Source organism: Notolabrus celidotus, chromosome 4 (assembly GCF_009762535.1).
Source record: "Notolabrus celidotus isolate fNotCel1 chromosome 4, fNotCel1.pri, whole genome shotgun sequence".
Classification (NCBI taxonomy): Eukaryota; Metazoa; Chordata; class Actinopteri; order Labriformes; family Labridae; genus Notolabrus; species Notolabrus celidotus.
The window spans coordinates 2,919,573-2,935,153 of NC_048275.1; the positions used below are offsets into that span (position 1 = coordinate 2,919,573).

General features: G+C 44.1%; 1 protein-coding gene across 2 annotated transcripts in view; it reads left to right on the forward strand.

The window, feature by feature from the left end:
• The window catches only part of tasp1 (taspase, threonine aspartase, 1), a 45,919-nt gene extending 39,403 nt beyond the window's left edge, over positions 1-6,516 (forward strand). For both annotated transcript variants that reach the window (XM_034682044.1, XM_034682046.1), the window contains one exon: positions 3,922-6,516. In XM_034682044.1, coding sequence (XP_034537935.1) covers positions 3,922-4,014 — 93 coding nt within the window. In that variant the 3' untranslated portion in view covers positions 4,015-6,516. The remainder of the gene's footprint in view (positions 1-3,921) is intronic.
• The last annotated feature ends 9,065 nt before the right edge of the window (positions 6,517-15,581 follow it).

Consider the following 15,581-nt stretch of genomic DNA (forward strand, 5'->3'; position numbering starts at 1 on the left):
TACTGTACACAAGTTCTTGGCAGGATGTGAAAAAGAGAAGATGGAGATAATTGTGCCAAGAAAATAGACGGTGATAAAGAATATGTAAAAGGACAAGTCAACCTTGGATTTTAATTCAACGGATAGGATTGAAAAGGCGTAAAACCACAGTACCTGAATGTCCCTCCTCTTATTTGATATAAGTATTCATCTATAAATCACAATATAAGACATGTCTGTTTAACGTCCTCAGAGGGAACAGCAGATATGATCAGAATCAGGTTTATTGATGATTTTTTGATGCAAAAAAAGATGAACAAGGAAGTAAAATAAATAAGTAGAAAGCTATCCATCGGTCTACTGTCAATGCACTTAAATTGCATAAGATAAAATATGTCAAAAAACATATCTAGGTCCAAAATAAATCAATTATTTAAAAATGTTTTAATATTTTCTCTCTTTCGGCACACCGTAGTTAAGCCATCCTGGTGTCACTGGGTCAAAAGCTATTATCTGTTCTGTTTTGGAGAGAATAAAGGCTGATTTATACTTCTGCGTCGAACTGACGGCGTAGCCTACGCCGTAGGTCTGCGTAGCTCCCGTACCTACGCAGAGGCCTACGCACGTAGCTGACGTGCACCTCCTCCAAAATGTAACTCTGCGTAGAGCCGACGCGGACCGCAAGCCCTGTGATTGGTCCGCTCGGCGGCTTTGTCTTTCCCGCATTCACAGCACTTCCGGGATCCCGGACATCGGCCACACATCGTCCGTGTATTTCATGTCCTCCTCTCTATTCTTCATGTAATCATGTCTGTATGATAAACAGCAACATGTATCAGCTGTAGATTAGCATAACACGCTCTGAATCGATGTGGAAAGTACAGAGATCGTAGCGGGCCGGAAGTAGGAGACCGGCTATCAGAGAGAGCACACTGCCCTCAGGCGTTTCGGAGGAGAATTACTGCGCGACACAGACACATCGACACAGAAGTATGTGGGGCTCATGTCCGCATCAGCCCCTGCTGCGTAGGGGCGACGCAGAAGTATAAATCAGCCTTAAGACAGCAACCAAACTGGAACTCCTGAAAAGTGCATTATCCAGGGATCACTGGACGTCACAGAGTAATCAAAATTACTTTTGATTCCCTCCACACCATCTTGAATTTCCCTTGCTTTAAAAAAATGTAGCAGAATCCACACTTTGAAGCTGTCTTCTACCTCTAAGTCACTGTTTCAGAGCACACTGGTGCAGCAATTATTTAATAAGACATCTAAAAGCAAACATAATAAAGAACATTTCAATGCATTCATTTTTAAAGTTATATTTTTGGGGCTTTTACACCTTTTATTTATAGAGGAGAGGACAGTGGATAGGGTAGGAAATTGGGAAATATTGGGGGAATGACATGCGGGAAAGAGGCCACAGGCTGGAATGGAACCCCGGCCAAATCTGCACCTTCATTACATTAATTCATCCCCAAATCAAGACACTGGTAAGAGTTGCGCTCTGTTGTGAATATGGACTTAAACACTTTTTTGAAATGCAAAATAATTGGATTTCAAAAATGCAATTAAAAATGTGATTCATCGCAATTAACTATGGAAATTCTGCGATCAATCGCTGTGCATTGGGTGATTTTGAAGAGACATTTGATTGCCCAGAAATATGCAAATGAGAGTGAGTGAAGAAATCTAACAGTACAACATTTAGACACAATAATAACCACACAATAACCACGTCTTGTGTGCTTCGATGTAATACATGAAGTTTGATTGTGGAGAGACTGGATGATGGACGTTCGGGAGTTAAATCTTATACTTGGCTTGCTAAACCGATGACATAACATTACTTTTTACTCTTACTGAGCAACTGAATGTGTTTGCTGTAGGCTCAAGGAGGCGTATCAAAACCAAAAACAGGTCCATGACAAACACTATGCATCATGCAAAGCCCCTGCATAAGTAGCCTTATCATAAACCAAATATTTGAGACACTATAGTTAAAGCTCTTGTAATCAGGGGCCACTATAGTAAGCAGAAAGTTGAAGTGTTGACATATTTAGGATTCAAAGTGGTAATGATAACTTGGGTCACTATTCTCCATTGGAGTAGCTGAAAAGAACCCTGAAGTCCTGAAGCTTCATCACCAAAATATTTCAACATTTCTCTTCTTGTGAATCCTAAAAATAACTCTTAACATGAAAAGAAGAGTCCTGGAGAAGACTGGCACGACAGCATCCCAAAAACTGAGTGCAAACGAGTAAAGTGGCGTTTACACGTAAGTCTGCAGCATCCTTCGTGTGATGCTAACCAGACTGGATGTCACAGAAGTGTCAGGACATGTGTTGTTGTTGTTTGACTTCTGGGCCCGGGGCGCTCCTCATCCTCACCACTGTGACTTATTATGAAGTAGTAAAAGGCACGCAATGCTCTTAACGCTGTGGTGCTGTAATTAGCCTTGTTTACTTTAGCGGGCCTTTTAACTCTTCCTGCTCCCTCGCTCACGCCGCCTCGTCTGTCGGACGGAAACAGAAATGAAAAGCTTCACGTGTGAGGGAGAGGTTGCAGCGCGGGGTGAGGGTGAGGGCACAGTGTCAGACGGACTTCCTTTAATAATACATGAAGTCATACGGCTCGCTGCTAATGGAGTCCACTGATGTTTTTCCAGCTGTGCATCCAAAGAACATCCTGACGCCTCTCTCTTTCCAACATGCTACCATCAAAAGGAAGACATTTAAAGTGTCCCCATTATGGTCACTCAGCTCTGGACCTTCACACAGATTAAACAGCCCTAACCTTTAGAAGATGAAGGGGAGAAGAAGAACCCATAGAGGGGGTCCTGGAGGCATAATAGCCCCTGAGAGTGTTGCCATGTGTGTGTTGCCACGTCTGGCTGTTGTCCCATTGTGGTGACAGTTGCCCTTGGGGTGCCAGGGGGCCAAAGCCCAAGCCTACACAAAAAGAGGTCCAGTAGAGATGAAGGCTCCTGTGACGGGAGGAGTGATGTCAGGCCAATTCAGAGGCCTGGTCAATAAAGAAGAGGGAGTCTCCCCCTGAGGCTAAAGCCAGAGTCACCCTCAGAGAGAGAGAGAGAGAGAGAGAGAGAGAGAGGGAGGAAGGAGGATGACAGCCATTATTGGCACAGGGAGTCGGCCACCTTTGATCCCTCAGTTGAAGTATCACTCCCGTCTTCACAGCTGTGTTTGCCCCATCCCTCCTCCTCCTCTTCCTCCTCCTCCTCTTCGTCTCCGTCTCTGCTCAAACACAAAACACTAGCAGTCTGTTCCCTTCAGACACTCTCTCCGTCTCTCTCTGCAAACACTCGCTCTGCATTTTTGGACTTCGAGGGTACATGCTCATGATGCAACAGGAGTGTTCCTGTAAGAATCCCTTAACACTAAATAAATGATCGTATATTGAAGTTGTTTTACGTTTGAATTACACACATACCCCTTTTCCACTGAGGCAGTTTCAGGGCCGGTTGGGAGCCGGTGCTCAATCCAGTTTTTCGTGTTTCGACTGCGAGTGAACCGGCTCCCGGCCAGGAAAACAGGTTCCAGAGTGGCACCGACTCTTTGCTGGTCTAGAACCATGAACCGTTTACGTCAGGGGCGAGGGGTGAAGTTGCCATCCAGTAGTACAGAGTAGCACAGAAGTTTTGGTGGTCACGTAGAAGAGACATCATGACGTGGCTCTTCCACGGGCTCCAGTGGGTGGAAAAACAAACTGGTGCCGAGTTGGTTTGGATGTTGAACCAGCTCCGAACCAGCGTGATATCTGCATCTCAGTGGAGTCCAAACCCTCATCTGTTAATGTGTTCTTGATTTATTTAAATTCACAGGAATCCAAAAACTCATGCAGCTTGCTTTCCTCGTATTTCTTTCCCCGGATCAACTTCTCATGATATCTCTCTCTCTCTCTGTGTTTCCTCGTTCTCTGCAGACACACATATCCAGATTACCCCCCGGGGCGGTCCCAGGACAGTGTCTGGCCATCGAGGGAGGCGTGTGTCGCCTGATGAGCGTCGCTGAGTGAGCTGAGCGGCGTTTCTTCCTCCTCCTGGGCTTCTCCTGCAATATCCCAGTACAAACACCTTTCTTCCAACCTCCCTCAAACACACACACACACACACACACACACACACACACACACACACAGCCCTCGCCTCCACAGTACCTTTCTGATGCCAGATGTAATAAGCTTTAGCTGTTTTAACAGGTGTCCAGGAAGGAGGTAGGGGTGTTATCTTCTACTTAGTGCACTTACAGGACTTCCCTTCGCCGCAGTCTGCCTCCAGCATGCACTCTATGCCAGTTTACCCCCGTGATCTCCTCCAGTGTCACCTGGATTAGACTTGATGCACCATTGCCTTGATGCACCATCTTCTCTTTGTTACTCTTCTCCAGCTCACAGTTACTTCCTTCCTTTTTGTATATAAGCTATGATTTAGGAAAACAGGGTGGATGATGGTCGTGTTTCTTTGTTTCTGAACAGATGTGACTATTTTCAAGTGTTTAAGGGAAGTGTAAGGACCTTTTTCATTCTTATTAAACTTTTAATTTGTGAGGGATACTTTGTGTTTATGAAGCGGGGTTGTAGGAGGAGGTGGCGTCCAGCAGCGCCCTGTTTGAAGAGACTGAAATGAATTAATGAATGAATGAATGTATCTCTGTGGATGAAGTTTGAAGCAAAGCAGTCCCAAAAAAACTCTACATCAAGATTAGGCGTCATTTAGAATATCTTACAGTCTCAGATTGAGTTTCCTACAGTGACAATATCAATCATTTCTGATGCATGATCACAATGAGTGTCCTGAAACCTGGTGACTCATATCCCTGTGCACACGATACATACTTATACCCTGACTTCTAAATACTGCTTCTTATCTACGCAGACATCTGTGATGTTTAACTTCTACAACACAGAATCAAGACCTATTTATAGGACTATATTGTAACTCAGTCAATGTTTTGTATCTGTTGATTTCATGCATGCTAAGGTTAGCTAAAGCCCCAGCATCCTTTGCACAAGAGAAGCCAACATCAACGAGCGGGAGATGGCACCAAACATCTCGTCTAAGACTTCGTACAATTAGAAAGTTGCAGGATCAGAGCCTCTTCTTTGGTCTTAGGTTTTTGGAGTCATTTTGCTTCAATACTTCCAACGTGACCTGACGTGTTTGGAGACCAGCGTCCTGTAGCCTGGTCTGCATTTTGATGCTTTCCCTCATCTAAACCTCCAGTTATATGTAATCCTTTCATCACCAAACGACTAAAATCATTCTTAGTTCTGCTGAAGTGAGACGCTCTCGTTGCTGCAGCCATGTTTTTTGTTGTAAGTCGTATTTTTGGGGCATTTTTGCCTTTTTTTGATAAAGCTGGAGAGAGACAGGAAGTGTTGGGAGTTGAGAGCGAAAAGAAGACATGCAGTGAATGGTAGAGGCCAGGAGTTGAACTTGCAACTGCTGCAATGTGGACTGAAGCCTCTGGGGCGCACGCTTAGAGTGCTAGGCCACCAGCGCCCCCTGACATGTTTGTTTTGCAGCTTGCATGCCACAGTGTCGTATATTCTTTCGTCGTACAGGTTGCAAAATCTAATTCCTCAAAACAGGAGAAGGGCTCATCCTGGTTTCTGAAATTGAGATGTTTGCACGCACAAAAAACAAGAAACTTAAAAAACCTGATCAAACTGAGGATGCTCGAGTCCGTGTTAGTACACTCACCGTTCCATTGGCTGCAAAAAGAAAGTTCCTCCCTGCAGCTTTAATCAGATTTAAGCTTCCTTCTCCTAACAGATGTGTGCTGACTGCCGTCCACTGCAAGTAAAACTCTCACCTGCAACAACCTCGCTTCAAAAACTCTGAACTGTCCCTTTAAAAAGATGTCACATTGCACCTTGAGGAATGCCTGCTACTCCAGAAACCCGTCACGATCGAAGCATTTAGAGCCGTGAGAGCTGAGCTACACACTCACTTCCCTTCCCTGTACACATGATGTTATTAATCCTGCAGCATCCCGTCTTATGTAGCATAACATGCATTTAGATCATCATAATGAACTCTATTATTACTCCAGCTACAGAACGCTTTGCTTTGATTGTTTTAAATGTGAAGACATAGACCCTGCATGTGCGAGCTCTCGCTGTAAACACCCCCCCCACCCCCTCTGTTCTGAGCTATGCACTTCCACACTGATGCTGATACATCATAGTGCTCAGGTAGCAGCATTTGATCCCACCGCCCAACATGACTGTTAGTCTCCATTGAATCACACACAGTTTATATTTGTACAGCCACACTGACAGAGACATGTATTTTATAGCTGGAGGAGAACCTTACTTATGCAGTGAGCCCATGAAATGGTGCTGAGAGCTAAACTGAAGAGAATAAGTTCCGACTGTCTCGACGAACCATATCAGAGCTAGTTTATTCTGTACTTGAAGCTGCAACTAATATAAAACGTGATAAGCTATGGGAATGGTAAAATGTGCACAGCTCTCTGTAGTGCTCAAAAAGTGAATAAAATCTATGTTGCTACATTCCTGCGTCTGACTTTTCCTTCACACCAGGAGAGGCGTACGTTTCTATAAACTAACAGACAGTCTGAAGATCGTCACGTGACTGTGCACGGCTATAAATGTATAGTCTGGGAATAAATTACATGCTGTGGAAAAAGGATTCTGCAGAAACGCTGCTGAGCACGGAGAGGAAATATTGAAGTCTGTTTGTCGATGACTTAAAAATGTGTTGCTGTGCTTCCCTTCTTCTACTTCTTCCTCCCACACACACACACACACACACACACACACACAAATCACTCCGCTCCCCTGAGACTCTGTTTTCAGTTATTTTCTGCTTTTTAAGATTCAGAAGGTGTGGATTGCACAACCAAATCTCCCGTTCTCTCTAGAGTCTTTCAAAGTTTTTACTTTAGACGTAAAGAAAACTTTTTCCTCCCTTTCTCTTAGAAGAAACCTCAAAAGTATATTTATGAAGAATAAGGTAAACAGTAGTGGTTTGAAAAGCTATACAAATGAATGCAAGGTGTCCAAGTCGATAATAAATCTAATCCAATCCAGACAGAAAACTACAAAAAAGACTAAAGCAAGAAAGATAATAAAACACTTTCAAACCAATAAAAAGGTGTACCTCAAGGGTCTATACTAAGTCCTGATCAGTTCAAACCTTTAACCTAATAATCATGTTGTAGCATGATGTTAAATCCTTATGCAGATGACACCTTTATCTGCATGTCAGGCTGCATAATAAAACATGTTGACTTTATTTAATAAATACGGTTATATTTTAGATGTCTGCTGGACAAAAAACATGATGTATTTCTACATTTTGAGAAAAGTAGGAAAATAAATTCACTTTCCGATGAATGTCTGTTGAGTCTTTATCAGTAGTGTGAGTGTCGTCAGTGTAAGTGAAGAAGACAATGATGAAGAAGATGCTTTCTGTGTGGATCCAATCAGAGAGGTGAGGAGGTGAGAGTGGATGCCAGCTCAGAGAGAGGAGGAGGATCACGAACAGATCTACATTCTGAAAGATCTACGTCATCAAATTTGATATGATTACCCAGAAACTCTGTGATCCTGTTATTTTTTTCATTTATTTTTTTTATTTGCAAGATAAAAGAAAAACAAGGATATAAAACAATAACAATAACATAGAAAGACATCTACAATGGTGACCAGCTCAATTTTCAAACAACTAAGAGAGTTGATGTGTGATATGTTGGTTAGGGAAGAGGGGAAAAAAAGGGGGTTAAATTAATAATAATGATAATACAAATAATCTTAAAAAAATAATGATGGTATTAATAATGATAATAAATAATGAAAATAGTAATAATAAAAGTAGTAATAATATTAAAACAATAAAAATGATAATATAATAAAATAATATTGATGATGATAATAATAATAATAAAACAATAAAATAATTATAGCAATACTAATAATAATAATAATAATAATAATAATAATAGAGAAAAGATAGAAAATAGGATCAATTACATAAAATATAATAAAATAAAATAATATAAGAATAAAACAATGGACAAATAATTAAATACAATTAATTGAATTAATAAATACATAAGAATTAATTACAATAATCACCACCATCCTGATCCTGTGTTAAACCATGTTATATAAATTGTGCCTGATTTTATATTAATGTTATATTTGGGGGATTTTGGGCTTTTATTTAAAGAGGATAGAACAAAGCATAGAGCAGGAAACTGAGAGAGAGAGAGTGGGGGAGTGATGTCAGGAAAAAGGTTGAAACCTGGCCCCAAGCTTGAGGACTAAAGCCTCTGTACATGGGGAGCTTACACTTGACAAACATTTAACCACTGCTCTGAACATTGAGCCATGTTTTGACTTTTTTGTGTGTTTTCTTACCTTTAGACTCGTTTATTAGTCAGAATTTAAATTACTGTTTAAAAATATAAATATAGCAGTTGAAATAAGACAAAGTAGTCAGAGATGAGCACGAGTATTTATTCCGCTTTTATCGGCCTCAGGGTCAGGAGTTTGTCCAGCTGCCGCCTCTGGATCCTCGCCAGTGTTGTGTGATTCAGGAATGTGCAATAGAGATGTTCAAGCAGATAAATATATGCAACGTTTGAAGAGGAAGATGCCTCCCTGTCAGAGCATCATGCACACACAAATTTATGAAGTCCAGGCTGTCAGGTGTGAGATGTCTCAGTCTCTGACATCAGAACGGGTGAAATCTATTTGACAGGGCAGGAGGTCTGCAGAAGGTCGCTGGAGGAGGAGGGGCGTGTGTGTGTGTGTGTGTGTGTGTGTTTGTTTTGGTGTCACAGCCCCCTGACCCCGGCTGAGAGTCTCTTTAAAAGGAGAAGTATGCTACCTTGCCCCTCACCCACACTCTCAGCTCTCTCCATTAGCTTGATCATGTGTTATTATCACACACTCTCTTTTCATCAGAGCTAATCTGTGTTGCCGGGAGACCCTCAGCTCTATTCAGCGCGGACCCTTCCCCTTCAAACATCATCCCTCTCTGTCCTGGATCCCCTCGGCTTTTGAAAAAGGACCCCGGGTCTTTAAAAAGTGGACGGGGTCCTGAGCCATTCAAGGTGTATCCAATGCCTCGCGCTCAGCAAGGCTCTTAAATGCAAAACAGACGGTGCAGCAAATAAAGATCAAAGGGGGCGGCCTCGCCCGCCCGGCCTGCTGTCCTCACATGCCGGGCGCTGCTGTCACAGTGAATCACCGCCATGCAGCTTCCGTGCTCATGCCGACCCCCCCTCTCTCCCTCCTTCACCACCTAAGGGCCACCAACCCCCTCGACATGGACTCAGCCCCTTCATGCCATGCTCACATCGACACACACACACAGGGTTAAAACCAGACCGGGTGTTGGTCTGCCTCTGTCAGAGAGGGACAGAATTAACCCTGAGGGATCTCAGGAGCCAGACGTCTCTCTGACTGTCATACACACCGGAGTTTTCTAGTGTTGTGTTTACTGCAACACAATAAACAGTGAAGCATTCAACCAGGACAGGAGCTATTTCTAAACCCTGGCCTCTTACGCCATGTGTGTGTGTGTGTGTGTGTGTGTGTGTGTGTGTGTGTGTGTGTGTGTGTGTGTGTGTGTGCACCTCATTGTTCTGTTTGTGTTGCATCAGTGTTCAAAAAGATTTGGAGAAAAATGGCGGTAAATTAAACTAGCATGATATGTGTTTGTTGGTAAGTTACTACGTGTGTTTTGATCCCTTTTGTTGATATTTATTTTACGTTTATAAACTTTTTTTGTTTGTTTTTTTAGATATAAACTCACAAAGAATCAACATTAATGTCTTGTTGACTTTTGTTAGCGTACTTAAGTAAACCCTTAGTGTGTATAAAACATAGACATAGTATCCGTGACGTCACCCGTCTGTTCCTGAGCGCTGTTTTGAAGCAAGTCGACGGTGGCAGCCATATTGGAAATGCAGGAATCAACCAAAAGAGTGTGACATGAAGAGGCGGGGTTTGAGCCTCCTAGCTAACAGCTATGTGTTCCCGCCTGTCAGTCAATTCAGTCATGTCCATATTTGGGAAAAAACTCAAAACAAAGTAGACCCAAGCCGTTTTTTGAACCAGGCTGTAAACATGTTTATTTCTGCTGTAAAGATCGTCTTCTTTGAATGGGTGTGTATGTGGTTTCCTGTGTTTCTGCAGCCAGCCTCTAGTGGACGCTTGATGAACTGCAGTTTATCCCACTTCTGCATGGGCTTCATATTTTGAGTCTTGGTCGCATCCAAGCAGCAACATCCGCCCCGAAAGTCAATGCAGAAGTGTTAAAAACTGCACTTCCTCCAGTCTCCACTTGAGGCTGGCTCTGGAAGTACCGGAAACCACATACACACCCATTCAAAGAAGACGATCTTTACAGCAGAAATAAACATGTTTACAGCCTGGTACAAAAAACGAGCCCATTCCCTTATCGCCACACAACTTAAGTGTTTTGCCCAAATAAGGGCGTGGCTGACTTGATTGACAGGCGGGAACACTGTAGCTGTTAGCGAGGAGGCTAAAGGCCCGCCTCTTTACCTCACACTAGCTTGACTGAAGTTGGGTTTAGTTCAGCATTTCCAATATGGCACCAGTCGATGATCGGCTTCAGAAACAGATGGGTGACATCACAGATACTACGTCCATTTATTTTACAGTCTATGGGCGGGACTTAAGCCTCCTGGCAAATAGCTACACCAGCCGCGGCCTCAATAACTCTAATATATGTACAGCATTTTAACAGTTGGGTTATAAACTAGTTTTTGTTCCAGGCTGTGAACATGTTTAATTCTGCTGTTAAAATGAGCATTTTAACATGAGTGTTAATGTGAATTCTTTGGCTTTTGGAGCCAGCCTCTAGTGGTCACTCTGGGAACTGCAGTTTTTTGCACTCAAGCGTCGGTAACTTCATAAAAGAGATCTGAAATTTTGTTCTAAATAAATCCTGCACCTTGTTTCAAGGCAATTCATGACGCCTCCTGACGTCATTTACGTCCACAATGGTTCATTTTTTAAGCTTTGGGGGTGGACTTTAGGATTTGGCACCTGTTGCAGACGTCACATAACTCCAGGTATGTTGCTTCTCCACATTCAAGTCCATCCTCCTTGTTTATTTTCATCATGTTAGGTCCATCAAACACAATATGCACTGATGGATTCTGCAGAACCCTTGTACCAGTTTTTGCCAACTGAGGCAGAAACTGGCCCTGATGTTGAGGCGTGTAATGATGCATGAAAATATCACCAATAACTCCTCTTCAATGTTTTCAATCAATCAATCAATCTTTATTTGTATAGCGCCAAATCACAACAAACGTTATCTCAAGACGCTTTTACAAACATAGGAGGTCTAGACCACTCTATGTCAAATTATGAACAGAGACCCAACACCAAGACAGGATCAGACTCAGTCTGACCCCACCTTAATCCATCATGAGCATTGCACCTCACAGTATTTAGCAAGTTACAGTGGAGAGGACAAACTTCCTTTTAACAGGCAGAAACCTCCAGCAGGACCAGACTCATGTTAGACAGCCATCATGCCTCGACTGAGTTGGGTCTGGAAAGACAGATAGAGGGGAGTAAGAGAGAGAGGTGATAGTGATGAGACGAGTCGTAGAAGCTGTTGCCGCTGGAGTCCAGCACGTCCGTATCAGCTGGAGTCCAGATCGTCCACAGCAGGAGGACGTCTACGGCAGCTCAGAGGAACCTACGAGACAAGGGAGCTCAGGGACTCCAGAAAGGTCTATGGTTAGTAACTTTAATGGGACAGGCAGAGTTAAAATAAGTGATGAAGGGGGTTGGGGGGAAGAGGGTGAGCTAGGATCCCAGTGTGTCAGTGTGCCAGTTCCCCCGGCAGTCTAGGCCTATAGCAGCATTACAAAAGCTGGTCCAAGCCTGATCCAGCTCTAACTATAAGCTTTATCAAAAAGGAAAGTTTTAAGTCTACTCTTAAAAGTGGAGAGGGTGTCTGCCTCCCGGACCCTGACTGGTAGATGATTCCAAAGGAGAGGGGCCTGATAACTGAAGGTTCTACCTCCCACACTACTTTTAGAGATTTTAGGTACAACTAGCAAGCCTGCATGTTGGGAGCGTAGAGTTCTAGAGGGGTGATAGGGCACTATGAGCTCTTTAAGATACGAGGGTGTCTGATTTTTAAGGGCTTTGTAGGTTAAAAGGTAAGGTTTTGTAGGTAAGGTAACAGCTGTTTAGAAACTATAAAGAGGAGAAAGTACAGATATTTGTATGTGAAATGTCATCATCCGTCTGAAAACATAAACTGCACAGGGACAGAAAACGACCACGTGAGGTGGAGCGTTCGTGCTCTTCCATTGTTGGGCCTCTCGTGGCGTGGCGACAGATCTCTGCAGTATCTGAGCGATGTGCTTGCAGCAGGGGTTAATAAGTCACCCTGCCGTCTCAGATGCTCCACAGCTACTTGACCTGTTTATTCAGTGCTACCCCCCTCCATCCACTCCTCCTCCTCCTCCTCCTCCTCACTGTGCCAGAGATACAGGTCTATGGCAGGCTGATAACCCACAGCTCCACCCCCCCATGCTGCCGCTCTGACACTCGGGTGAAGTTCAAGAATGAGGGTTAGAGCGACGAAGAGATAAGAAACCTCGTGGCTCGGGTCAGCTTTCCAAGATTAGGAGAGTGCAGAAGAAGAGGAGCCTTTTAATTAGGTTTGCCGTGCCGTTAGTGTGCTGCGGTTTTGCGGTCCAGACACTTCCTGCATTGAGCAACACCACCCATAAAGCGTCAGAGCGAGAGGGAGAGAGTGAAAGAGAGAAGCTAAAAATGACTCTGCCACATCTGCACCACAAAACAAAGAGATTCCCCGTCGACACGATGCATTCAGGAGAGGTGGAACGTAACCAAATACTCTCTAACTTTACTACAGCTGACTTTAAACACAGCTGTACTTCAGTTTATACCTTTACAGCTTACTTCTTACTCATATCTGAACTTTAAGTCCTTAGTATTTAAAAAAAAGGCTCAGTGCTTTAGCTTCAATGTATTCCTGGTGTTTTTATCTGTTTATAATGCAGAGTAGATGAAACAGTAAGGGCCTGTGTCCACTAACAGCATTCATGTTTTTGTGCATGTGGCATCCTTTTTCTGCACAAAACCAAAGCATCAGCTTCGGTCCAAAGCAGGACCACTGGACAGCTGGAGTCATGTGACCGAGGTCTTCTCCTCCTCCTCCTCTCCTCATCCATGTTGTCTTTCTGGTCCTCTGAAAACCTCTGACCTGTTGACTCCAGGCCTGGCTCCGCTCATCATGACTTTGGTTTGTTGTTGTAGTTAAGTGAAATACGATCTGGTGATAACACAGAGTGTTTTATTCTGAAAATTAACCGGATGTTTTCATTTTGTTTTGGTGAAACCTGACTTCCTGTCCCGCTCCATCTGCTCTGTTGAGATTGATGCGTCGTGCTCCGGCATCCGGGAACAAAAAGAAGTCTTGTGTATCTGATCCGGAGGACTCCGACCTGCTGGATCAGAGACAGAATGCAACAGAGCGGATCCAGTGGAAGTTAACACATTGACTGGTCCTCCCTCACTAAACCAATCAAAATCAAGAAGGGGAGGGACTCCTGATGTCAGCTTTCTCAACAATGGCAGAAGAGAAACTAACCCTTGTGTTGTTCATTCATACAATGTTTAGGTCTAGAGCTGCTCATAATGCCGGGACACGATGCTTTCGTACTGTTCTTAAGTTTCCTTTATGGTGTTCCTGGTACTACCACAAAAATTGCCGCTAGTGGAGACAGGCCCTTAAGGGAAATTTGACCTTAGGGATGAACTGTCAGAGGGACACTTGTTACTGTAAGGCTGTGAGGACACTTCAGAGCCATTCTTAGGATGCTTTCACACATGTGGCTCATTTTCTTTGTTCTGATTTGGAGGATAAAATGATCCATTGTCACATTTTTCTCTTGGGTTGGGCTGTCTTGCCTTGCAGGGCTGTCCTGCAAGGCAACAGGTAAACTATCCATACTCTGCCACTTTCTGGCGCTCTCCTCCTCTCCGCCTCAGAGTGAGCTCCAGAAAGCACCACAAACCACCGCAGCTAAATTCTTCCAAGAGAGAGAAAAAAAAAACAGAAGAACAGCTGAGCTTTCTCTTCAGTTACTACAACAAGAACCCGTCCAAGTTTCCACTGCTTTCCTTTCTTCTTTTTTTATTCTTACTCTTGTTTTCTTTCTCCCACAGTTCGCCCTCGTGTGAGGAGAGAAATCCCAGAACCCCGTGCTGTCAAACTGCTGTCTAAAACAGCGCGAGCACGTTGAGCATCACTTCCTTCTGGAACCCAAAAAAAGAGGCAAAATACCAACAATCATATCTTGGTGATGCTTAATGAGCCCTTTGGGATCCTTGACAATAAACCACTAATATGATGCTTCGAAAACACGCCGGAGTCCAGTCCTGGAAATAGAAACACAAAATGTGAAACCTCACAGACGCCAACGAGTTTCCCTCTCTCTCTCTCTCTCTCTCTGGATCTTTACATCTGTATTCCTACCTGCACTTCCACGCAGGAGTGAGGTTTGAAAAACGAGGAGGGCGTACGAGTAATTGCCTGCTCTCCAGACACGTGGAGCCTGTCTCCAGAAAAAATATGGAGGGGGGAGAGAGAGAGAGGAGGGGGAGTCGTGGAGGTATGTCATCAATTTGAGCTCGACCCTGATGTTTCGAAATACAGACGAACACCTCTCTTTGATCTCCACGGCCTGCTCTGCAGACGGCCTGCACAGATAACCATCCGTACTGTAATCTTACCCTGCGAGCATGCTCTCATTGGAGACAGAGGACTTACAGGAAACTTTAGCAGCAGACGTCTTATAGCTGCGTTCTCTGCAGATATCTAAAGGGTGGGTTGTTGATAAAGAGCCGTGTTTGGGATAAATGGGTTAATAGACGTGTGTGGAGGAATTCTGTGTGAATAGTGAAGCGACTGGGCGGTTGCACGTAGCGCCTCAGGGTTGCTGAACGTGCTCGGGCCTGCTGTGTTATAAAGACAAGCCCTGCACCCGGCCAGCTGTGCCGCACACAAGACTGCAGGAATGAAAGCACCATGAATGGCTTTCTCTGTGTGACAATGACTGCAGCACTCAGCGGAGAAGGAGCGGTCAGAGGTCTTTGCTACGGACAGGCAGCATTCAGTGTGTGTGTGTGTGTGTGTGCGTGAGCGTGTGTGTGTCAGTGCATGAGTACGCTGAGAAATTACTCAGGAATGTGAGGATGCATGCCAAAGACAAAGAATCTTGAGTCACATTCAGGGGAACCTTACCCTCCTCGCCTCCTCGCCTGCTGGAGGAATATCACAGCCCCATCCGAAGGCCTCGCCTCAGAGACACGCTGCATGGAACTAATGGAAGTCTTGTGCGCGGGCTCAAGTCGGCTGCAGGAGTTTCACTTGTGAGGGTTTTTTTTCCTGCAGATGAATTTCCTCAAACAGCGGGAGATAAATCTGTTAGCAGCTGATGAGTCCGATTGAAATCCTGATAAGTTACACCCTGACAGCCTCTGGAAACTCTGACCCAGAATCAACTTCTTACTGCACAAAC